Source organism: Glycine max, chromosome 13, assembly GCF_000004515.6.
Source record: "Glycine max cultivar Williams 82 chromosome 13, Glycine_max_v4.0, whole genome shotgun sequence".
In the NCBI taxonomy this organism is placed as follows: domain Eukaryota; kingdom Viridiplantae; phylum Streptophyta; class Magnoliopsida; order Fabales; family Fabaceae; genus Glycine; species Glycine max.
This window is the reverse complement of record NC_038249.2, coordinates 24,703,788-24,730,368: the sequence shown is the minus strand read 5'-3', so window position 1 is coordinate 24,730,368 and position 26,581 is coordinate 24,703,788. Positions and strand designations below refer to the sequence as shown.

At 33.4% G+C, this 26,581-nt stretch overlaps 3 protein-coding genes across 6 annotated transcripts; 1 reads left to right on the top strand and 2 right to left on the bottom strand.

Annotated features, from left to right (window-relative positions):
* Positions 1–1,563: 1,563 nt before the first annotated feature.
* Positions 1,564–5,815, bottom strand: LOC100799580 (cell division cycle protein 48 homolog). The gene is made up of 9 exons (XM_003542485.4): positions 5,660–5,815; positions 5,406–5,571; positions 5,101–5,329; positions 3,730–4,496; positions 3,422–3,643; positions 3,228–3,299; positions 2,863–3,144; positions 2,329–2,688; positions 1,564–2,025 (listed from the first exon to the last, which is right to left on the bottom strand). The coding sequence occupies exons 1-9, from the start codon at positions 5,686–5,688 to the stop codon at positions 1,717–1,719; spliced, it is 2,436 nt and encodes an 811-aa protein (XP_003542533.1). The 5' UTR covers positions 5,689–5,815; the 3' UTR covers positions 1,564–1,716.
* Positions 5,816–14,063: 8,248 nt separating this feature from the next.
* LOC100305468 (uncharacterized) lies at positions 14,064–19,119 on the top strand. 4 transcript variants are annotated; one of them, XR_001383992.3, is made up of 6 exons: positions 14,064–15,101; positions 15,253–15,305; positions 15,385–15,485; positions 18,301–18,417; positions 18,527–18,593; positions 18,813–19,119. XR_001383992.3 is itself a non-coding variant. In XM_006593268.4 (5 exons), the coding sequence occupies exons 1-4, from the start codon at positions 15,029–15,031 to the stop codon at positions 18,392–18,394; spliced, it is 321 nt and encodes a 106-aa protein (XP_006593331.1). In that variant the 5' UTR covers positions 14,064–15,028; the 3' UTR covers positions 18,395–18,417; positions 18,527–18,697.
* Positions 19,120–21,386: 2,267 nt separating this feature from the next.
* LOC100810245 (transcription initiation factor TFIID subunit 8) lies at positions 21,387–23,225 on the bottom strand. The gene has a single exon (XM_041008106.1). It carries the CDS (start codon positions 22,872–22,874, stop codon positions 21,810–21,812), a length of 1,065 nt encoding a protein of 354 aa, XP_040864040.1. The 5' UTR covers positions 22,875–23,225; the 3' UTR covers positions 21,387–21,809.
* Between the last annotated feature and the right edge of the window lie 3,356 nt (positions 23,226–26,581).

Genomic DNA, 26,581 nt, shown 5'->3' with positions numbered 1-26,581 from the left:
AAAATATGATCAAAGTTGATTTTAAATGGCACCAGCAGTAAAAAAAAAGAAAATGGCACTAAATTAAACTCATTTTGAAAAATAAATTACCTAATTGAAATTTTTAAAAGTGAAGGACCTAAACTGAACCATTTTTATATGAAAAGTATATAAACCATTTTTATATGAAAAATACAGAACCAAATCAAACCTTAAAATAATAAGAGGGCCAAATTAAATCTAAAAAATACTACTAAATTAGAGAAAGAAAAGTAATTAAACCAAAAAATATCATTTACATGAAGAAATTGTGGGTTGACGACTTAAAATGTAAGAGACATTTGACCAATGGCTTATGGGAACAAAAGGTTTTTATATGAAAATTTATGTGAGAACACAAACACAATTGGTAGCATAAGTTGGACAAATAAAGTACTTTTTTTTAGGTTTAATATCACTTTTGATCCATTATATTTCACATTTGCTTTGATATATTAAATTTTAAAAGTTTCATTATGATACTTTATATTTTTAAAATATATTTTGTTGGTATTTTTTTTTTAATTTTCCGTTAGAAATGTTAGAGTTCCGTTAATTTTTAAATTTTAAAAAATGATCAAAACGATATATTTCAAAAATATAAAGGATTAAAATGAAACTTTTAAAATTTAATGTATCAAAATAAAACAATTGTGAAATATAATAAATCAAAAGTGACATTAAACAATTTAAAATAATTAACTTTACATAGTGACAACTAAAAACCGTCACTATCTTCATTTTATTTTTAAAAAATCAATAACTAAAAAAATATCATCTCCTTTGCCTTCTAAATTTGTAAAGGTAAAAAATACAGCACAACACAAATCAAACAATCTCAACACATAATCTCGCTAATTCAAAATTTGAGCGAGGAAGCCACAATGTAACTCTTTGTGAAATCTACGAGCAACATCTCATTATTTTAAAATTTAAAACACTAACGGACACTAACATTTTTAACCAAAAATTAAAAAAAAATTAAAACAATATATTTAAAAAACATAAAAAACATTAAAGATCATAATAAAACTTTTAAAACATAATAGACTAAAGCAAAACTACAAAATATAATGAACCAAAAATGACATTATTCGCCACCATACAAATCATGATAAGGCCGCTGCCTTGTAGGATGGTTAATAGCAAGTCAGTTTCAAATAGCAACTGAATCCAGAACACATGACAGATTGCACGCCATGACAAAGTGAGAAAAGTAAAACAAGCCAATATATCATAGATAGTATTATTGAAATAAGATCATAAAAGTTTATCAAATCTTTAGTTTTAGAATGAATAATGAGATTAAAAGGAGAAACAAAAAAAAAAAAACCATACCTATATACCTCTCCTGAATCCATCTATTACATCATCAGTTCCTCAGCAATTTGACTATAAAACTCATTAAAAAGTTTTAAAAATTATTTTAGTAAAACGATACCAATACAATGCATTGAACTCATTCGAATAAATTGGAATTCATAAATCATTATAAAGTCAAATAAACCTAAGCTCTTCAAATTTTAAAATGTTCTTTAAATCTTCTTTTCAGGTTCAAATAAATCTTCCACTTTCAACCAGTGCCTTTTACAGACCAACGACAATAAATCATCGAATTGAAGCCTGACTTCATACAGAAAATGAGAAGTACATAAACTAGGCAGTATTGCCGTTCGTAAACAAAAGCCACAGGTTAACCTAACTGTAAAGATCATCTTCATCAGCTCCACCAGCACTTGCAAAAGGGTCGGATGCAGTGCCAGTGGCAGCACCACCACCACCAGAGCTGGTATTTGCAAAAGTGAAGTCAGATCCAAACCCTCTCGACTGCTGCAATGTTTGTGCAAAAGCCTGGTACTTGCGAATGTCAGCATCACTTACACTCCTTCGTGCATACTTCATTGATTCTTCAAAATGTGCTGCCTTGATTTCAGCTACCTCTTCCTCTTCAATATCCTCTTCCATGGCCTCAGGGTTATCTCTTTTCCTCCTTTCTCTCTCAATGTCCTGCCAAGATTAGTTATGAAAACAAATTAGCTTTAGATTGAATCCGGTTAAAATTAGAGTGCTAATAACACATTCATCAACACACCTTTTTGAACTCACTCTCTAAATACTGATTGGAATTTATTGAAAAACACTTTAGGAAAGACTAAATAAACCACCAAAAAATTGTGATTTTCAACAAATTCCAATCAATGCTAGGGAGAGTTCAAAATAATGTGTTAAAGAGTGTATTTCTAACATTTCTGAAATATTCTTGAGTCTCCGTTGTGAAGAAATCAGAAAAAGGTGCCTCCCTAAGTTTACCTTCTCAATGTTCTCTCTTATAGCATACTTGCATGCACGCTGGCAAATTTCAGTAATATCTGCACCACTGAACCCTTGAGTATACTTGGCAAGAGCTCTAAGGTCAACATCTTTTGAGACAGGAGATTTTCTCAAGCAAGCTTTAAATATCTGATGACGGGAATCCTCATCTGGGAGTGGGATATAAATCAATTGGTCCAGACGACCTGGTCGCAGAAGTGCGGGATCTATAATGTCTGGTCGATTAGTGGCCCCAATGATGAACACAGTTTTCTTTGCTGACATCCCATCCATCTCTGTAAGCAATTGATTCAAAACCCTGTCAGCAGCACCACCAGCATCTCCTACACTGCTGCCTCTCTGCAAGATGAGGCACACAAGTTTTCAACACATAACAAGACATTACTGTAGTCTTAAGTACTAAGTCACACTAATTAGCTATGTTTTAATTTTTTTTTAAATAACAAAGAAATGCCTGAGAAACCCATAACTTTTATCTGATGTCCAAGTCATAGCATATAGTGTGGTACAAACCTGAGTTGCAATAGAGTCAAGTTCGTCAAAGAATAGGACACATGGAGCAGAACCACGAGCTTTGTCAAAAATCTCCCTCACATTTGCCTCACTTTCTCCAAACCACATTGTGAGTAGCTCGGGACCTTTGACACTGATGAAATTTGCCTGACATTCATTGGCAATAGCTTTCGCCAAAAGGGTTTTACCACAACCAGGAGGACCATAGAAAAGAACCCCCTTGGAAGGTGACATTCCAAACTTCTCAAATTTTTCAGGGTGCTCCACTGGATATTGAACAGTCTGATAGAGAACATTTATTAAAACCCAGACACCAATGAGAGAAAACAAGTAGAGATGTAACTCAACGCAGGAGCTCAATTTACCTCTTGGAGTTCTCTCTTCACATTTTCAAGACCACCAATATCTTCCCAGCTGACATTGGGCACTTCAACAACCTGGTTCATTAGTAAAATCAAAGTTAAATACACATCAAAGTTTGAAAGCCTAAACACAAGAGTGTCAACCAAGGAGGCAGGAACAAGATGACAGAGATATAAGAAACTGCTAAAATACTTACTGTTTCTCGGAGAGCAGAAGGATTGCTTGTTCCAAGGGCAGTCTGGAAATGCTCATTTGTCACTGCCATTGAGTTCAGTATCTCAGCATCAATGGTCTCATCTTCCAAGTCAATGACATCCATTTTCTCTCGGATGCACTGAAGAGCAGCTTCAGTACACAAAGCAGCCAAATCAGCACCAACATATCCATGGGTGTCCTTGGCAATCCTTTCCAAATCAACCTGCAAATTACACAATGAACAAACTTCTCAAATTTCTGAACATTCAAATCAAACCACAACCTAAGGAGGAAAGGATTCAATCTTACATCTTCAGCGAGCTTCATATTTTTTGTATGGATACGAAGAACCTCTAGACGCCCAACTTCATCTGGAACACCAATATCTATCTCCCGATCAAATCTTCCAAACCTCCTAAGAGCAGGGTCAATGCTATTGGGACGATTCGTGGCTCCAATAACAATTACATGTGCACGGGATTTAAGCCCATCCATGAGGGTCAAGAGCTGGGAAACAATTCTCCTCTCAACCTCCCCATGAGTCTTCTCACGCTTTGGAGCTATTGAATCTATCTCATCAATGAAGATAATAGAGGGTGCATTCTTTTCAGCTTCCTCAAATGCCTTCCTGAGATTGCTTTCACTCTCACCAGCCAATTTTGACATGATCTCAGGGCCGTTAATGCAGAAAAAGAAGGCACCGGTTTCATTTGCAACAGCCCGAGCAATTAAAGTCTTACCAGACCCAGGTGGTCCATATAGAAGAATTCCTTTTGGTGGCTTAACACCAATAGATTTGAACAATTGTGGATGCCTCAATGGCAGTTCCACCAGTTCCCTAATCTGCGCCATCTGCTTTCTAACACCACCAACATCATCATAACCAACCTCATCTAACCGATTCTCATCTTCCCTTTTAACAGGCTCTCCCTCACAGAAGATCTCAGTGTCTGGAGCAACAACACAGTACTCAGCAGGATCAGTTTCAATAACCTTGAACTCCACACTTCTCATCCCCCCTCTCACAAGGAACATATCACCCTTCCTCACTGGCCTATATGCCTCAAGGAAATAAGCTGCAAAAGTAAAAAAGGACTTATGCATAGTTGACTTAACTTATTTTTAGAGAAATAATTACTTAAGCAGCTTCCTCATACACTTTTGAAAAGTTAAAAATACGACTCCCTCGTTTTAATTTTAATTTATTACTAAACACTTGCTTAGTTTTCATAGATTGCAAGCCTCACTTGGTCACCATTTTACATGCTTAGTATTCAAAACAAAAAAAAGAACACGACACAATATATATCCTGCCGATTGAACTTCAAAGAAGAGATTAGTTTCTTCACCTATGCAGTAAAAATAGAGAAGTCATATTACTAATTAAAAGTCTTGTTAGGATGAACTTCTCCATAAACACTTATAGGCAGGAGAAGAAAATAAGTTGAGCTTCTCCATCAATTATTTATTAAAACTGTTTAGATGAGCCTCTCCATAAACACTCCTAATACACTCCTTCTAAAACGAACTGAGATTCTCCTATGCACTCAATTCATTTCATAAATGCTTGTTAATAAATTTATCCAATCAAAGACCTAAGATAATTAATTTCCATTTCTTCTAAAGCAATCATCAAACCATCTTATCAACAAACCCTTAGAAAACGGCAACTTAACTCACGTTTCAAGTAAGCATCAAAGAGATTCCCAGTAACCCCTTCAATGGTATCATCCACGGGAAGAATGTGCACACGTTTTCCGTACTTAACATCCGCGCACTGGTGAACGGAGACAACATCTCCAAGTCTAACTCTAAGGTTGTTCCTCACAATCTTGTTCATCCTTATCTTCGGCTCCTCACAAGTCTCATCCGCAAGCGCGATACAAATTGTATCCTTCCTTTTCTTTCCCTAAAGGGCCAACAAAACACAACAACACAAATGGTTATTAAAATTCTGTTTCATCACAGTGGGTTTAGTGGTTTACCTTGAGCAGAATAGTGTCACCACGGAAGAGCTGGAGTTTCTCCATAGTGTCGGGATGAAGCACCACGACGGAATTGTCATCATTCACAGCCTCGTCGACGACAAGCCGGTTTGGCGCCTTCTTGCGTTCCAGGATCGCCGTGCTAAAGTCTCTCTTCGTTCCCTTACTGAAAAAACAGAATCAGTTAGATTTTAATGTGAAAAAAAAGAAGAAAATGGATGGAATTGAGATCTGAGATGGAAGAGAAATCTTACGCATCAGAGGACTCGGGTTGGTTGGCCATGATGGAATTGAAGAGAGAGTTGAAAGAGAATGAATGGGAAAAAGGGATCTGTAAGTTAGGAAGATGGGTAGGTCAGTGGATATTTATAAAGTGAGTGAGGGAATGAGGTAGTTTCTTGTTACTTAAATCAAGTTTATGGAATGATAAAACTTCTTGATTATTTTAAGAATTTCGTATGTTCTAGAATAATGGAGATGTTTCTAATAAAATAAAATAGGTTCTTTTTTAATCACATGAGTGCAATTTTTCTAATTAATTACGGGAATGGGTAGATTTCTAATTAAGTAGGAACACAATTTCAAGAAATTATCATTGTAAATACGAGTTTGTTTTATACTATATTGTATATATATATTAGAGTAACCTTACTCGGATTAGGAGTTTTACTTCTCATTCTCAAACCCACATTCCACGACTTCAATATTTTTTTTTTTTACGTTAATAAAGTGAAATCTTATTTTCAAAGTCGATTTCAGTGTTATCATGTTAATGACCAAAAGAGAATCCAAATTTGGAGTATGATGGAATTGAAGAGACGCGAGTGAGTTAGGAACCGAATCATGGCTACGAGGGAAGATGGGTCAAATGCAGCTCAAATATGATGTCATAACTCATAAGTTAATGTATATGTTTAGATTACGCAATTTGGTATAATTTTTTTTTGTCTAAAAAAAGTTTTGAGTCTTTTCACTTTGATTTTTTATATCGTATAATTTGGTATAATTGTAAGTTTTAATCAAGGTTAAATTATATTTTTATCTTTTCACTTCTTGTAACAATTTATTTTCATCTTTTTTTAATAATTCATAGTGACAGTATAAAACAACTATTATTATTATTATTATTATAATTTCCAAGGCCAAAATATATCTATAATTTCTGTAATTTCGTATTTTTTATTTTTTTTCTTTCAAAAAAAGTCACTTTAATTCCTTCAAATTATATTTGTTTTGTTTTTCATATTTATTATTAGTCTCTACTAAAAAAAAATGTGACAAACAAATTAATGACATCATCATATCACATTAACATCAGATGTCCTATTATCATTAATTTATAAAGACGAAAATCAAAACAAATTATAAGAATTAAAATCAAACAATAACATATTTGTAGGGATGAAAAAAATATTTAAGTTTTTAATTACATAATAAAATAAAAGAAACACTTTAATATTAAGTTATTTTTATTACAATCTTCACCTTTTTCACCTTGAAATGTCTTTTCTTATCCCTCTTTTCTCTTTTGTCTTCCTTCAAGTTTTATCATTCATTGTCTTTCTCACATCCTTCACCCCTTTTAAGCATTTTACGGGGACAATGAAGGTGACAATAGTGACAATGGTGGTAGTGACAACAATAATCAAAATAATGTTGTCGTTGGTGGTGATAGTGGTAATAATGGTTAAGGCAAAAGTGACAGTAATAATGGTAATGATAGTGACTTAAGTGGCAACAACAACAATAGTAACAATCATATTTATTGGACCTGGCTCAAACCGACTGGGTCAACCCATTGGCCTGGGAACCGAGCACCTAACTGGTTCGAGCCACTTGTTTGATTGGTTGCGCATGTGACCCAATGTGACTCTGCGCAACTTGGTGACTCGATGACTAGGTTGGCTCAACATGTCATGCACTTTCAAGTTTTTTTTTTCTTACAGTTGAACAACATCACTCATATTAGAAATTTTCATTTATATTTTACACTTGTGATGTTTACATATTAGCTTATTTGTTTTACCAAGCATAACCGCATCTTAAGATTTGAGATGATAAAGTTGTTGTCATTTTTTATTTTTCCTTGACTAACTTGTGTGTATTAGATTATGTCTGCCATTGTACCACAATGATATATATTTTAAATTTTAGCTTAAGGTTGTTTACTGAATTTTGAAAAAATGTTACATGTTCAAAATTTTAAACAAAATCATAATTATTTATACTTTTAAATATGCTGAATTTTATTAAACTTTAAATCTTAAGTGTAAAAAGTTGCATGTTATGAAATTATTTAGATTTTTTAATATAGACTGAGTCATGCGAGCCAATTGGTGACTTAGTGGGTCAATCCTTAACCCAGTACCTTATGTAACGACCTGCCTCGTCGCTACGATATCATTACTCTAAACCACATAAATTTCAATTTTTAAATAAAAATTTTGTTAATTTGCTTATGAAAAATGAGAGTCAATTTTTTACGATATACATTCACCAAACAACGCACAATTACTTAAATGAATATATATATAGATATATTAACTCAGTGCACATAATTCACATAATGGAAAGTAAATTAGTTCATACATATAATTAAACCTGTGATTTACATCTTCAACTCAAAAAGAATTATAGAACCAGCTACGGAGGAGTTGATTAACAAAGTATAACTCTCTCCCAAAATAATCTCAGCGTTATCACGTCGGTTTGACGGCTCCACAAAAGAATCTCACTTCACATACTCTATTGTTGTCCATCTACTTTTATGAAGGAAGGTTCGTGATCATCACAGGTACCAACCACACGGTACAAAAATTGCAAGGATGAATTTATTATAAAAGAAATCAACATAAAATCAAATGAACATGATTAGTAAGAAAACATTAACAAGTATCATAATCATACACAAACATCCATTAGTCCAACATACACTCAACAAGTAGTCATCAACCTCCCACAATTCCAATCAACCATGCTCAGCATGATGCATGCATCTGACCTAAACTCTCAAATGCAATGTGGTACCATTCATCGGGAAATAGCTCAAGCGTGTCCACGTGACACTCTCACTTAGGAAAACTAGGCAACAAGTGTCGAGGTCACCCTGTCGTGCATAGGCAACTCCCCCATGGTGATTAGCTTGAGTCTCAAGGGAGTTCCAAATTGAGTGACATCCCCCAAGTATAAGTATTCCCCTCATGAGAAACTACAAGTACTTACTAACAAAGTTTATATTATTTCCATGCAATATGAAGTATGAAACATGAGCACCATCAATGCACTGACTGTGAATAATTAAAGATTCTAAGTCATCCTCTTCTAGAGATGCTTAAAACTCTTTAACCACTATATTTTTCCTACTAGGGATATCCATCATGGTCACTGCACCCCCCATGTACATACACAATATACATCATCACAATGACATTTTCAACATCACAATCATTTCATCTCAATGTCATTCTCAACATCAACATCATCTTGTCTTAATGTCATTTTCAACATCAACATAATCTCGTCTCAATATCATTCTCAAGATCAACATCATCTAATCTCAATGACATTATCAACAACAACAACATCATCTCATATCAACATAATCATCAATAACTACATCATCTCATATCAACATAATCATCAATAACTACATCATCTCATATCAATATTATCATAAACATCAACATCGTCTCATATCAATTATTATCAATATCATCTTCAATAACAACATCATTAGTAAATCATATCAATTAATATCATCAATAACAATATCATTAGTAAATCATATTCCGCACATACAAACATATATAGTCCATGCCTGAGATTCACATTCCTCAGCTCTTCAGACAACACAAGTCTAATAAAAATAATAACGTCATTTATCAATAACATACGTATCACATCTTATTAGTCAAAATTATTATTTTTCTTGAAAACCAACATATACAGGGATAGACATACATTCCCATAATTGGGTTCCATAACCCCAATTATGGTATCAAAGCTATAAAATTATAACAAACTCTCATCACCTATCGTGAGCTCTCCGTCAACTCCTCTTTGTGTTACTCAGAGACCTCTTTAGTTCACGTTTGTCAGTCCAAGTGCAAGGTTTTATATACCAAATCAAAGGAAATTTAATATAGATTTAAAAAACAAGGTGAAGAATAACATTCAGGGTCAATTACCCTTGTCAAAACAAAATGGGCTAAGGGGTGTTTTGGGTTCTACTACAAGGAGATGTCATTTTGAAATTTTGACCGCGCCAATGTGACCAAACAACATTAATTTTATAAAAAGAAAACTTTTACAACGTCTCATTTTCAAGGGTATTTTTCAAAGGAAGTGTAAAAACATTCTATTATGGTACCCAAAACACAAAAGACATTAAGAGAAGCTCAAACTAACTAGGAGAAAAATATAGAAGTCAAGACTACCTCATAGGAACTACGAAAAAGGATTGAGACCTTGTTCTCCACCGAATCCTTGAGGTGAATTCTGAGGATTCCTCTCTGATTAAAACATTCCTCTCCGTATGGTGGTTCGACAGTAAGCAACAGCGACTCGTGGTGGCCACCGGTGGTGGATGAGGGCTTTCTAGGGTGGTTTGGCGGAGTTTTGAGAGAGAGAGAGAGAGGCATGAAAATCATATTTTTCATGCTGAGGAACATATTTATAATCTGCAAATCTTATTTAGCGAGCTCATCTCGCTAAGCGAGAATCCACTTTTGGCGCTAAGCGCAACTTTTCGCACTGAGCGCAAATCCCTCTCGGATTAGGATTTGCACTGAGCATGTCAATTCACGCTGAGCGCAATTCCTATTACGCTAAGCACGACATTTCACGCTGAGCGCAATTCCCTATCAGGTTGGAATTGCGCTTAGTGCGCTTCTCACACTAAGCGAGATGTCAAAAATTGTTATTTTTCAAATCCCAATGTTCAAAGCGTGAAGACATGGTACAATCCAAATTTGAAGGCGATCCAACAATTAACAAATCTGGGATTGCGATTTTACCTGAACAGGTTTAGGTAAAACTTGAAATTTCATAATTTCGACTTAAGTCAATAAAATTTTACCTAACTCAACATCCACATCAAACAAATCACTCATGGCTAATTCACACAATACCTCAACTCATCCAAGTCAATCACATAATCAAATAACACGAGAAATACATTTAAACATCAATTTACAGTTAGCGAAATTTCAGGGCGTTACACCTCAACCCAGTTGATAACCAATCCGAGTTTGATAACATTGGTAGGTGAAGACAACAATAATGATGGTGATAAGTAAGTTTTCATAGTAGGAATTTACAAGAGTATGGTATGTTAAGTGTATTACATTATTAAATGTACATTTTTTTTTATTTGATAATATGTCTTTTAGTTATTGGTCCCAAAATTAAAACTACACGGACCTTTCATTAAGAATTAAGAATATGCACAAATTCCCACTAAACCAACCTCATAATGTTGTTACAAATGGCGCAAACACACACCCACACACACACACACACACACACACACACACACACACACACACACACACACACACACACACACACACACACACACACATATATATATATATATATATATATATATATATATATATATATATATATATATATATATATAATTTGAGTCTTTAAAATACATAAATAATTTGTTCTTAATCTCTATCAAATATTTTTCAAAGGCACTTATACAAAAATGAACAAAATATAATAAAAAAATTTAAGAAAAAATACATATACGAGTAGGATTAAAACAAAATAGTGTCCTCACAACCTTGTTCATCCGTATCTTGGGCTCCTCACATGTCTCATAAGCAAGTGTAATACAAATTGCATCCTTTCTTTTCTTTCCACAAAGGACCAAAAAACACAAATGGTTACCAAACACCTTAACTCAAACTTTGTTTCTTGCATTTTATCATTTACCTTGAGCAAAATAGTGTCACCATGGAAGATTGGAGCTTCTCCATAGTGTCGTGGTGTAGCGTGATGATAGAGTTGTCGTCGTTTACGGCCTTGTCAACGACGAGTCAATCCAATGCCTTCCTGCACTCCAAGTATAAATGTATGTGTTTAAACACATATATAGAAATTGGCCAATGGTCAAGTCACCTATGTATAAATGTATGTGTGTTTAAACACATATTTATTTATGTACAAGAACACAAGTACACACATATATGCACGTGCACACATGAATGCATGTACACATGTACATATAATTGTAGGTGTGGGGCTGAATGGAAATTAAGGTGTTCATACCCACATTTTCCCCATCAATTTTTTGAGTGATTACCTCTGCTTGCATATTTACCCATTAAGTTGTTAATTAATTAGCTTACCCATCATGGGTAATTTTTGCAAGTACTCATGAGATCTGTTCTCCATTGCCATCTATATTATGGACCTTGATATCTTGAAATCAAATCGAAAATCAATGACCATTGTTAGTCATTCCTTGTCCATAATTTATTTCTACAAATTGTATTTTTAATTTTTTTCCCTAAACACAATATAAATTATTAAACATCCCAAACTTTGTTGCCTTTCATTTTACAACTCAACTATCATGTTTACCTTGAGTAAAATGGTGTCACTATGAAAGAATTGGAGACTCTCCATATTGTGAGGGTGAGACACAACGACAAAGTTGTTGTCGTATATAACTGTGCTAATGACGAGTTAGTTCGATGCCTTATTGTGGTCCAATATCGCTTTGCTAAAGTTCTTCTTTGTTCCCTTAAGATACAAGAAAATTGAATTTAGAGTTAGTGATAAGAAAATCGATGAAATTGAGATCTAAGAAAGAAATGGAAGCTTACTACTTAGAGGATTTAGATTAGTTAGCCATGGAATTGAATAAAGTGGACAAATAAAAAAAAAGATATTTGAAGTTGAAAGAATGGGTTATTAATCTCTATCAAATATTTCTCAAAGACACTAATACAAAAATGAACAAAATATTATAAAGACGGTAAAGAAAAAAATACATATACTAAAAGGACTAAAACAAAATAGTGTCCCCACAACCTTGTTCATTCCTATCTTGGGCTCCGCACATGTCTCATTAACAAGCCTAATACAAATCGCATCCTTCCTTTTCTTTCCACGAAGGACCAAAATCACAAATGGTTACCAAACACCTCAACTCAAACTTTGTTTTTTGCGTTTAATCATTTACCTTGAGCAAAATAGTGTCGCCATGGAAGAGGTGGAGCTTCTCAATAGTGTCTAGGTGGAGGGCGATGATGGAGTTGTTGTCATTTACGACCTCGTTAACAACGAGTCAAATTGATGTCTTCTTGCGCTCTAGGTATAAATGTATGTGTGTTTAAACACATATTTAAGTACACACATATATGCACACACACACACACATGACCGCATGCACGCATTAACACATGTGTTTAAACATTTTTTTTGCCGATTAAAAAAAAACATAATATTTTTTTATTACAATTCTTTTTTTCTTCCTATTTCTTGCTATTTACATAAACTAAGATTAACAAATAAATATGTCAAGTCAAAATTAAAATAAAAGTTAAAAAATTATATTCTTAACCATAAACATTTAAATAAATTACAATTACACATTAAATCTTTTAATAAATATAACTTATCAAAAATATTTTAAACATAATTAATATTTTTAAAGTAATGATTATAAAATTTAATAAATTTAACATTTGTTAATTAGATGACAATCATGCATTAAGAAATTTAGTATATTTCAACTTGATATCTGTCCGTCCTAAAATAAGTGTCGTCCTAGGTTGTTTTACGGATATTAAGAAAAAATAATAAATAAATTAAAAAAAATAATAATTTTACAAAACTAACCTTAATTTTAATGTTACATTCAAAAACTAAAGTGACATTTATTAAAAATATTAGTGAAAAAAGCAATTAATATTATATTAAAAAAAATAAATGACACTTATTTTATGACAAATATTTTTTGCAAATGTGATATTTATCTTGGAAAAAATATATAACAAGTAATTTTGAAATATGTGTCAAAATCAACTTGATTGGTGCTATCCCATGAGTACATACTAATATTTTAAGAATTTAATACATTCTAAAATATTTGAGATGTTTCCCAAATAGTATGTTTGAATTGTACAAACATATCTAGACGGTTATTTCTATAGAATTTACACAATTGATGTATTCTAATTGAATTCAAAGAAAAATATAATTTTTAAAATGTTAATTATATCCTTTGAGTTTTGTAATTTTTATGTAAGTAAATATAATGAAATAATTTTTATGTTAAGAATTAGTAAAAAAAAATTAAAATTATATTCAAAATCTAAAATCATTTTGATTTACTTTAAAAAAAAACATAAATAAAACTAATTTGAGTTTCTAAAACATAAAAGATGCCAAATAAAAAATGACAAATAACTTATTAGTCACTTTTCTTATTTTTTTTAATTTGATCTTTTATCTTTTAAAAATTTTATTTTAATCTTTCATGTTTTAGAAAATAATTAAAATAATCATTTGTTTGTTTTAAACTAATACAGTTAATGATTTAAAAAAATTAATGGTTAAAAATTACCACAAAATATATTTTTTGAATTTGGTAACCAGAAAAAAAAAACATGTGAGGCACGGTTGTTCGGATGTGAAAATAGATCTCTTTGCTTGAGGTGTTCGAATTGGGCAATGGCACGACACGTGTTGAGGCCAATCTCACAAGATCTGTCCCCTCTGATGTTTTCTCTTGGCACTCACTAGATTGGGACTCTGGTCAGAGCGACGATGCCAGATTCGTTCAGCGGAGAATCGACCGCAGCGGTGAGTGCCGCCGCGATGTGGAAGTCGCCGCCGGCGAGTCTGAAATGCAAGGTGATGAGGACGAAAGGTTGTGTGGAGGGGCTATCGTCGTCGCCAAGCCCACGCAAGTCGGCAGGCGAATCTGTTGGCTGCGTCTCAGGCGTTCATGGCGGAGGCGGCAGAGGAGGAGAAAAGAGGGGGAGAAGGAGGGAGTGTCAGTGTTTGTGATGATACTGTTGGATAGCTTGACGGCGAGGAACGCGCTGAAACAGAGGAAGATGGTGAACACAGTGATGGCGGCATTGAAGAGCCCAGGGGTGGAGGGGGTGATGATGGACGTGTGGTGGGGTTTGGTGGAGAGTGAGGAAGATGAAGGAAAAAATGATATATTTTGTAACGGTTTTAGTTGTTAATTTTTTTAAATCATTAATAATATTAGTTCAAAACAATCAAAAGGATTATTTTAATTTTTTTAAAACCTAAAGAATTAAAATAAACTTTCTTAAAGATAAAAGAATAAATTAAATAAAATAAAAGATTAAATAGATAATTTGAAAAAAAAAAAAAAACTAAAACATAAAGGATGAAAGGTGAAATTTAGAGAGAAAAAAAAATTAGCATATGATGAAAGATAGAGTAGTCCAATTAACCGGAAAAGTGAAAACAGAGGATTTTTAGGAGTAAAAAGTTAAAGCTAATAATTTTGCAATTACAATTGGAACATTGTGGTGTCACTCGTACTCCTCGAATTTTCCGATCTTTCTGTAGTTGTCTCGTCTACGTCAACCGTCACCAACGTAGATTGCACACAAAAAACAATGGGTTTAGGTTTTGTTGTCGGATTCCTCGGGCTTCTCATTCTATTTCATGCCGCATATTCCACCATCCAATGTACGCATCCCTCTCTGTAGTTCACATTAATTTTATTTATTTTTATCTTATTTTTATGTATTTGAACTTTGTTGAGAGTAAAAAAAAAGCTTCTGGGGTTTGTTTGATGCACGCGGATCTGAACTGAAATTCGGGTTTGGTTTGGTTGCAGACAGGGGTTTGTTGAAGATTACGGAGGAAGAGTTTTCAGGGCCTCCTTTGAATGTGGGTGTTGATTTTGGGTAGGTGAGTTTTATTTGTGATTTATTGGAATTTTGTTAATCTTAGATTTTGGGAATTGCAGGTGGTGATTGAGGTGACTCTAGGGTTAGTTCTTTGCATGTGGGCTGCACTAACCGTGCCAGGGAAATTTTTGTCCATCCACCCTCACTCTGAAGAGAACAGGTAAATATTCCTTGTTTTGTTTTTTGAAGGTTTGATTCTAGTGAATGTGAATTTGAGCTTGTGGTTGATTTGATTTTCCTATGTTACTCCAAGTGTTATTAGCAAGTGGTTGTTCTAAATTTTGAGAAATAGCAACTTGATCCAATGAATGATGATATCCTTCCTTTGACTTTGGGAATGAACATAGTGATTTAGGTGCAATGCTATTATAGCTGACATAAGTTGTTCTTGCGATGTGATTATGTTGCCTGTTTTATGTTTGGTGTACCTTGAACAAGTTATGTTGCTTGGGTGAGAGGACTAAAAGCCTGAAAAAGTAGAAGAATGGAAATAGAGAAGGTTTGGAAATCAAGACTGTTAGAAAGGGAGGTTAATGTGAACTTGGCAAACTAGTTCTCAAATAGCTTCTTGTTCCAAGAAACTCACACTGAGTTAGTCTTGGCATAGTCATAAACTAGATGTGCTTGTTAGTCTTGTTTGGATATTGGGTGGAGAATGATTTTGAGGAGGTTTGTTTATAGAAGATTAATCCTGGAAGAGAGTTTATGTTTGAGGTGGTGGATTTATTATTTGGATGAGTGGTGAAACGTGAGCTTAGAATGAAAAGTTCATTGTGGGACTCAGAACTCAAAAAGAGTTACGTCTGCGATAGTGCTCAAAATATATTATAGGATGCCTTATATTAGTTGCTCTTACTATGTCTTTGTCTTTTCCTTTAAAGCTTGGTCTACCTTCAATCAGTTCTGTTGTATTTATTGGTCCTTCATTTAGTGATAGAGCATACTGATCGTAGTGGATTAGAATATAAGAAATGGGAACTGTATTGACAGAAACTTCTGCCTCTTGACCTGAATTGAAGAGATACAAGGACAGAGATGAGGAAATGTGGATACAGACTCCTCCAGGAGATACCTGGGTTCTTCCAACCCCCAACTAAGCTGTCTAATCATACCAGTTACTAACTACTATTTCTTTTGCTAACTGATTCAAACCCCACTGAGGTATTTAACACATACATGATAGCAAGGAGTAAAACTAAATTGAAGTGGAAATAGAGTTGGTGTGGAAGTTTAATAGGTTTGGCAAAAGATTTACTTCCACCTATCCATCCTTGGTGGGAAGGTAGAAGCAAACAACAACAAGAACAACAAAACTTATCCCACTAGGTAAATATTCAAAATCGTCTTTAACCACCTTGCTTGTTAGGAGTTTAGAAACTGATGAGATAGACAAATACTTTTAGGCAATAGTAAACTAGTAAATATTCATTCCGTTTGGGTTAAATGATCATGTAAAATCTCATGTTCAGTATATGGGATTACTTTATGGTTTTCTTTCATCTCTATACTTATTTAATTCTTCCTCTTTCCTCTCAAACTAGAGGAATAATTTATTGACATGAGGGTTAATTAATTCTATTTTGATTGGCCAAGTTCAGAATTACGAAATTATAATTCTTTGTTAGGCAATTGTTCTTATATTATATTAATTTTGGATTAGGCAGTTACAAGTTGTGGCATGTCAGTTATGGTGATATATTGGTTGTGTTACACACTTTTATGAGGCAATTTAGGTTTCAAATTGTTATTCCTTTTGTTTTGAAGGTGAAAACTCCTTGTTAGGGGAAAAGCTTGTGTTTGTACTCACATTTGACCTAGAAACTAGATTATTTCTATCGTTTATTCAAGTAGCAATGGATGAACTGGACTAACTAATATGTATGAATGGGAGATAAGGAGGGGTAAGAAAAGGGGAGGGAAAAGTATGCTTGTTTGGAAGATTTTTATATAGGGGATGGGAGTGGGAAGTGTTCCCCACTTGCAGCGTGTCTGTACATTTCCTTTTATGTTTTCTTCTTTATTCTTGTACAATCTCCAACCTGTAACCTATATCTTGATATCAGCAGTGGAGAAGGGATTTTAATTGTTTTCCTCCAACCAAAAATAAAATGTGCTTTGCTTTCGGTTTCTCAATTTCCCTCCTTTGCTAACTTCAACGCCCAAACAAGGGGAATTGATTCCCCTTTCAATATGCATAGGCAAGGGTCCGTTAATTTGCCATAGGAGTAGGACCATTAAGGTACTTATGTTTGATTCTTTATTCATAATCCTGTAGATTAGATGCTAGGTAACTGGATTTCACAAATATGCTCAATTTGCCATTGTCTATAAAATAATAAAAAATAAAAGGAAAATTTGACTGTTCCTCAGCACGACATGAATATTACCAGAAAGCTCAAGCTCAATGGTTCAACCATTGATATCCCCATCCACATGCTTATATGATTTGTTTCGTTGATATAATATGACTTATTTCATTGATATAACAATTTACTAAACAGTTTTCTGCTTAGTCAGCCATACAAGTGTTAGTTGCCTCCAATAAAATATGGCATGATGCATAATATATTATTGTTTTTGTATAAAAGCATGCTGCCTAATAAAATACCAAGTAATACTTTACCACCATTTATTGGACACCATTTTACACATATTTGTTATTATTGGATCATTTGTTGTTACCTCCATATGAGATAAAAGAGGAGTGGCGTGACGTTTGATGATAAAACATTGCATTGGAAAGGATGTTAAGAGTAGTTTGCAAAAAGTGTCAAAATGTTATTAATATATTTGTTCATTGTCAAAGTAATTTTCTCTTTCCAAAAACTTTGTAATTGATTTTCTTGGTTGCACTTGGTTCATACTTGAGGTATAGAAACTTTGTAATTGAGTAATTTAGTCTGATTCTACTGGTGATATGACTTGTTATGGAGATAGTGGATCCCCAATCACCTGGTTTGTTACCTTGGATGCAGGATTGTTTCTTTACCTTCCAACCTGGACTTCATGATCTTCAACCATCGATACAAAGTCTTTCCTGTGGAAATGGATGTGAAGCTGAAGCATTGAGACCTTTTATATAATCAGACCAAGTAACTTCATTTCTTATACGAGGAAGAAAAATCTTTCCTCAAAAAATGAATAATCTATTTGTGCATTTGATTTTGATATCAGTGCTGGTTGATGTATGAGTTTTTGCAGATTTCTTTTGTAGCTTCATACCTTACATTTCTGTACTGGGCACCTACCCGTCTTCTTAATTTTGACGGTATGTTACTGCTAGAGCCTCTTAATATTTTTTATGAGATAGCCTTTAATTTGGCCATCTTTTAACTATAGAATGGTAATGTGTAAAATAAAGGAGTTGAAAAATTGCTTGGCTTGGTTAGGTTGCAAATAATTGTTTTCAATACGTCTCTATTCATGTTGCAAAACATTCAGTGTGTTTGGATAACCGACGTTTAACAGACATTCCACGCATTCCCAGGCAAAAATGCAGAAGCAAGGGAGGGGAAGCTTTTGGATGAACGCTGATTGCGTTTAATTGAACATTTATGCAAACACGTTCATTATCATTTTACTGAGATGTCTGCGGCACCCAGAATGGTGCATCACTTCAATTTTATAATGGTTTGGAAAGCTGTTATTGCATTGGAAGCGAGTTTAAATTAACCACATCGTTGACGCATATAATACTTTGGGTCTGACACTTACTTAGAATGCCACTAAGTTGTAAAGGAAAAGATATATAATTTACATTTTACCATTCTTTTATACAAAAAAAATTGTCGGCATTTCGTATAATTTTGAAAAAAAATTCTAAAAATATTTCCTTATAACAATTTCTCAAATTGTGTACTAAGGACATGATATGCAGCACCCAAAATGGCGCATCACTTCAATTTTACTACCGCTAGTCATCCAATGGTTCATCATACTTTAAAATAGTTTGCACTTAAAACGTCAGAGCCTCCAAAGAAACTATTACGGCTCTCGTGTTCTTACCAAAAAATACATAGTTTCTCGTGTTTGACGTTCATTCCTTCAGGGAGGGTTATCTAGCTGGTTCAACCATTACAGGCTCCAGTTTTTCTGCTTCACCCTCATCTTTGGGCAATACAATATAAAGTAGATAATTTTTACACTATTATTCAATCACAAACTATTATTTACAATAAACTTGTTAACTTATACAATGACTACCTTAAAAGCCATTTCATTAAAAGTAAAGGGAGGAAAACTATTCTATCATGACAAGCCAGTGTTTCCTAGAAATTCTTCAAGGATACCTTTAATCCTACAAGAATTCCACACATTGCCACGGGAGGTCATGTGGGGATGTTTTGCCCATTCAAAAGAGTTGCAGCAGTTTTCCATTGGAAGGGTATGATGCAAGACATTAGGAGGTTTATAACAGAAAGTCTATACTATTTCAAACACGCAGGCACCACACTGAAGTATAGCTCTGATACTGGCTGTTAGTTCAACTGGGGTTAGTGCAAGAATTCGTAAGAAAAGAATTGAGAAAACCTGTATTCCTATACCCTAGCTAATGCAACTAGAGCAAGTGAATTGCACTTCTAAGGTATACTCGAGAGTACCTCACACTCCTCAAGTACAAATCTAGATCTCCCTGGTACTACTCTCCTCTTATTTATACTACTTATTCTTTTAGATAGTTATCCATCCCTGTACAATCAGTTATTCAGTCATTAGTCACATCTGTATCAGTTCCCCCCTTTAACCCTTTGCTTATCTCTCCTGACATAGACCCTTTTGATGAGTGGTCTGCTGTAAGTTATATGCGGAAAGGGGGAAAGAAAAACAAAGTTCAATGCTTTTATTAGCAATGACTGATACATAAGATTACTAACAAAGCTCATATGACTAATTGTTTTTGGCATGAAGATATTACCAAAAGCAATCATTGTGCTACAGAAGACCTATGGCAAATGCATTGCATAATAAGATGAGGTGCCTTTGCAGAGTGCCTCAATCAATAAGCAACATGGTATAAAATCAATAAAATAAAACAAGCATCAGTTAGAAACAATTCGGTACTATGAAATATGAATTGTGTGAAAAAGTTGCATCAAAATACTGTTTTGTAGCATCATATATTATTATAAATTAGTATTACATAGTAGACTGTGCCCATAACTCAAGTAGAACTTAACCACATATAATGAGAAGAAGTGGAGTAGAGCCTTATTAAACAAGTACCTTGCTTGCAGGAGGTTATAAAACAAAATCTAAAGCATACATCCTATAAGATATACATGATTTAGATATTGTGGCCCTTGCCTGTAATTTACTTTCATAGCATGGGGCCATAGGCACATAAAGATGACAGTGCCAACTTATCCTGATGCAACTACCAGCAGAAATGAAAATAGTGCAGGTTATCAGCACAGATGATGGGAGAAAAAGTAGTCATTATTATCAGTAGAAGATGTAGAATCTGGGCAATGCATGAATAGCTGAAATCATCCAAATGATGCAAGGGAAAACTTACTAACAGTGTATTTGAATTACCAGCAAGAACCCAAAATCATGGTGTCTCACCACATCAAAGAGTAGCTTTAAGGTTACCATGATTTTTTTAACATGGTCCACCACATTTTCAAACAAGCACTAAGCTTATCTCATGTTTACAAAATAAATAAGACTGATCCACGAACAGGAAGAAACAATTAATTGGAAAATGTCAGGCACACTTTCAGTATACCTTTCCCAAACACATCTACTGCAATACTAATATTGCAATTATATTTTTCTCTAGTAAAGTGGTAAGAATTGAAGATTTGAAGTAGCCACACCATAACGAAATTAAATTTCTTAATTTCAATCTAGCAATTTAAAATTAAAATTTGGAGATAAAAATAGATACTTGTTGTATTCCTTGGCAAAAAATGCATTACCAACAATATAATCACATAAATCAACAAAACCACAATGAGGAACAGCCTATTCTATAAAGACAATGGTTATCACAACCTAGTGGTGCCACAAAAAAAAAAAAGCCATTATTGCAGCATAATGAAGATCACAGCACAGGAAATTCAGTATATTGATTCAATTGAATTGGGTGTCTAAATTACAATGAGCCGCGGACAGAAGAGCTTTATGTTAAAAAATCCATACACAAATTAGAGCTACACTAGCAAGAAAAGAAACGAATTCAACTTCTCTAAAAACATGCTAAGAATGATTCTACAGGTAAGTTCACAACGTCCTCACCAGAAGATGAGAAAGCCCTTAATTTCCGACCACCCCCTCAACTCAATGCAAACCAATCATATCCAAGTCAATAAATCAAGGTTTTAAATTGCAGTTGCAGTTTCGTCACATTTCTCGATATTGCAAGAAATTGCGGACAAATGTGACCAATGAGGCACAGACACCTCAAAAACATTAACATTGTGGCCGAAACATGCAATTGCGGACCGTATTTCAAAACCTTGCAATAAATAAACTAATCAATCTACAACAGAGTGAGTTCTTGAGGGTTCTCCATGGACTGTTTCAGAATATACTCAGCCCTCCTCTTCTTATCATCCCTCTCATCTTCTCTCCCAGCCAACACCGCCGTTGGTGACGCATCTTTCTTCCTAATTCTCATATCCAAGGACTCCCCAATGAGTTTCTTCCCAGTCCTGAACTTAAAATGCACAGTAGGCCTCACAACAGGAAGCTCACTTTTTTCTTTCTCTCCCAACCCATCATCCTCATCACACAACCCTCCACTCCCAAGCATCTCAATTGCAGGACCAAACGCCTCCAACACCGAAACACGCTTTCCATCACCATCACCACCAGCCTCTTCCAAAACTGAAACCTTAACAACCTTCTCAACATCCTTATCAACAACCTTATCATCCTCACCAACCACTTGAGGATCCAAAGCAGCACTATTCGGTGAAGATGATGTTATTGCACTTGCTTCCACCGACCCATTACGCAGCAACAACCGTTTCTGCAAACTCAACAACGACCTCTCAGCCTTCCTACGCTGCCTCGCTTGTTCAATCTTATCCTCGCGAGGATCAGAGATTCTTTCATCCCACACGGGTGTGTGAATATACGTGTGAGGATCGGGCAAAGCCGGTAGCCACGCGGGTATATGCTTCGCCGGTGGAGCCTCACCCATCTGATCAAAACTCGGGATGATGCGACGTCGTTCCTGAACAACCGGAAAGTTAGGAATCGGTTGGGCGAACGGAATTTCGTCTGCGGATTCAACGAAGCTTATAATCTCTCTGATGCCGCCGCCGGAGGCGGCGCCGGAGAAAGCCCGCGGGGCTTCCAGGTCCTCCATGCCGCGAATTGCGTCGAAGACGGTGCACTGCGACCGGCCGGCGTGGTTGGCGTGGGACTCGGCGGTTCGACCTTGGTCGAGAAGGTAGCGGACGGCGACGTCGGTGAAGGCATCAAGCGCGGAGGCGGTGGCGCCTTGGAACCCCGCGGCGTCGCAGAGCTGCGCCACCGCGAGGCGGGCGGCGGCGCGGCCGAAGTCGTCGGGCGCGGCTCTTGCTCCGCCATTGGTCATGGGTTGTTTGGAGGGAAAATTAGGGTTTCGGCAGGCGGCATTGTTTGGGGTCCATTGAGGATTGAGTGTTTGGGTGACTGCAATTGAAGAAGGGCACGTTTGGAAAATGAATATATAAGAGAGAAAATTGAAAATGAAAGGAAAGGAAACCTGGGTGGGTGGTGGAAGTGGGGGAATTTGCAAGTATTGGAAATGGTGGGAAGCGAAGGGTTGAGATGATTGGGTTGAAGAAGTGCTTTTGAGAAGAAGCAGCAGTGAGATTTGTGGAAGGAATGGGACTTCGAAGTAAAAGGGGGGAAAATCAAATGAAAGAAGATATATGAGAAGATAGCATTAGGGGGGTACTTATTTATAGAGTAGTGAGCTAGTTTTAGTCAATGAAAGCCATAGGTGAGTGTTTTTCTTTATTTTAAAGAAAAATTATTTGATAATTAACTCGAGATGGATATATCAAATATTATATTGACATTTGTTATTTTTTCCTTTATTTCTATCTAGATATAGTGTAACATTTATTATATATATATATATATATATATTATATACTACTTCCTTTTTATTTATTGTTCAAGGTTATTTTGTAATAAATTTTTTTATTAAAATAAAATAGTTGTTAAATTTCTTATTTTATTCTTTTCTCTTTCAACTTTATAGTAAATATATGTGTAAATTTGAATTAAAAATCAGAAAATAAGAAATTGTAATTGATAAGATTAATAGTAACTAATTGTTAGTTCATGTGTTTTTTTAACTCAAATCCTAGATTTTAGGCTTTTTAAGTAAGGTTTTAGATTTTAGATTTGCGGATGAAAATAACATAATTGGATGGAGAAATTTTAAATTATAAGAATTTCAAATACTTCAATTGAAATTCTTTTATTTTCAAAATTTTGTGTTTGGATAAAAAAAAATTAAAATTATGAGAATGAAAAAAATGAATAAAAAAAATATATAGTTATATGTGTTCCTCTATGCTCACACTCGATCGAGCTAAGAGAAGACAAGACTACAAGAATTTCAATTTCTCACCTTTTAGAAGAAAATTGAAATTCCAGATTTTTAGTTGTTTAAAATTTTGTTTTAAAATTCCAAAATTTTAAATTCTTCATAAAAACATCCAAATAATGAATTCTAAATTACAAAAATTCAAATTACCTGATAAATTACCATCCTCAGTCAAAATTCTCTATCCAAATGCAGGTGATCCATCTACATCAATATTATAATGAAAAAAATAAAAATATAATTAATATGATGCTAAACTTTACAATTATAAATAAGAACAAAATTTTCTTAAAACAATTAAAAAGGAAAAGACGGGGTATCATTTTTCTTTTTAGACTATACTAATATTTTTTAAATAATAATAAGAACTAAACTCTAAGTCTAACATTTCTAAAGTGTCTAACAAAAATAACAAAATCAAGTAGCTGAACAAACATCTGAAGTAACAAAAGATTATTTAAAGGGTGTGCTAGATTAAAATTTTAAAAGTTATTTTTAGCATAAGAAAATCTTATAAATTTTAAAAGATTTTGTTAGAATATAATAATTCTTAAAGATTTTTAAAAAATATTTATTATTTGAATCTTATAGTTTAGATTTTAATAGATTTATAATAAATGAGTTCATAAGATTTAAATTTTTTTATAAATTTATAAAATTTTAAAAATTTTCATAAATTTTTAAACAACATTCAAAATTAAATCATACCTTAAAAAGATCACATAAGAGGATAAATTTTGAGTATCAACAAGGATCTCAAGGCGTGTCAATTCCTCCGAGGACGTTACATTCACGAGGGAATTAATACATTGTAAATATGTGTCCAATGTTAAAAAAAAAACAAAATAACTAGAGATTTTTCAAATCCAATAAAAAAATGTTATACCATATTCAAAGCATTATTGTATCAAGCTAAAATATAATTTCAATACCCTATTTTTTAAAATTTATATTTTTAATCCTTGGTTTTTAAAATAAAGACATTTGGTCTTTTTATTTTTTAAAATTTATAATTTTAGTTCTCATATTTTAAAATAGAGATATTTAATCCTTCAATTTTATAAAATTCATAATTTTGATTCTTCTATCAAATTCAAAAATTATTATTTGATAAAAAAATAATCTGTTATAACTCAAATTTAGTAATGTGACATAATATTAGTTATTTAATTTATATCGTAGTTAAAATTAATATGTAAACATTCTAACACTTTTAGTTTTAAAAAAAGATTAAAATTGTAAATTTTATAGTGTGATTACTTTAACATTTAAGTGATTCTATTATGATCAAATTTCAGAATGTGATTATTTTAACATTTAAATTATGCGGTCATATAAACATTTGTTTGCACGGCTTCTTTTATCATTTAAATTATACGACAGAAGAACATGAAAAATTATGAAGATTATCATTGAAATCCCACTATCATATTTAACCTTTGTTTGAATGTGGGTTGTTGAAGGATATTAAGGTATTAAAGACTCAAATATGAGATCTTTGATTAAGTTGGATCAACCCAACACTAATTGATCCAAGTACATGTTAGTAATTCTTTTAGTTTTATAACAATTTCAAAATACATTAATATTGGACATCTATTGTATTAATTAGTTTTTTTTCCTGGGTAATCTCATTTATAAACAAAATAAACATAATATTATCCAAAATCCAAATGCTTTTAGCATCATAATAGTCTCAAAATACACAAACATTGGATGCTCATGAAACATCTTCTTACTTTTAGTGATATGTATTGTATTAGTTTGTTTTTCTTTTTCTTCTAATATCATTTATAAACAACTTAAACATAATATTGAGTTAAGATAAATAGTTACTTTTATAGTTTTTCTCAATTTCAATTTTTTTAATGCAATAAAGAGGACAAGAACCCTAAAATTATCTTAAATTTACCACATCAACATGTCAAAAAATATAAGTCATTCTATCTAGTTGCAACTACCCAACATAGTTCATGAAACTACTCAATTAGTTCTTAGGCATAAGGATATCTCCTTGAGAGGAGGTTAACCATGATGCAATCCTATCTCGCAAGGGGTCAAAATCATAAATAAACTTTTGAAAATATTTTATATTTCTAAGTCGTCAATTTTCACTAGTAATTCTATTAACAAATAAACCTTTAAGAATGAGACATAAATCCATTTTCAATGGTGAGTTCTTTTTAGCCGAACAAACAAATATAGTTTTCAACTTAAAAAAATTACTTAAGTATCAATAAAAATAGTGATAATAATCACAATAGTGATATCCATAATATAAAGAGTTTTATATAAATATTTTCTATAATAATTCTTATAGTCACAATTTTCATTAATAGTGTTTTTTTATAGTAATAGTTTTCGATAATAATTCTAATCATGTAATCTCTTATGAGTTCGATAATAACAAGCCAAGTGGATTGAATAAAAGTAGAGTTCATAGAAGAAATGGAGATTGAAGAGTTAAAGGTCCAGAGAAATGCAGAAAAGTAAATGAAATATAAATTCATTAAAAGTGAGATCAATACATACACTATGACCTTTGAATCAAGAGTCATTTTCAAGTGTCGCATTGTTGGTGTTTGAGGGTTTAAGTGGTAGTGATTCAATCTAACAAAAAATGGTTGTCTGAGGTCTTTATTTATAGACTTCTAATACTAACAGTCAAATTATATAATTTCGACATGTGTGTAATAGCTTAC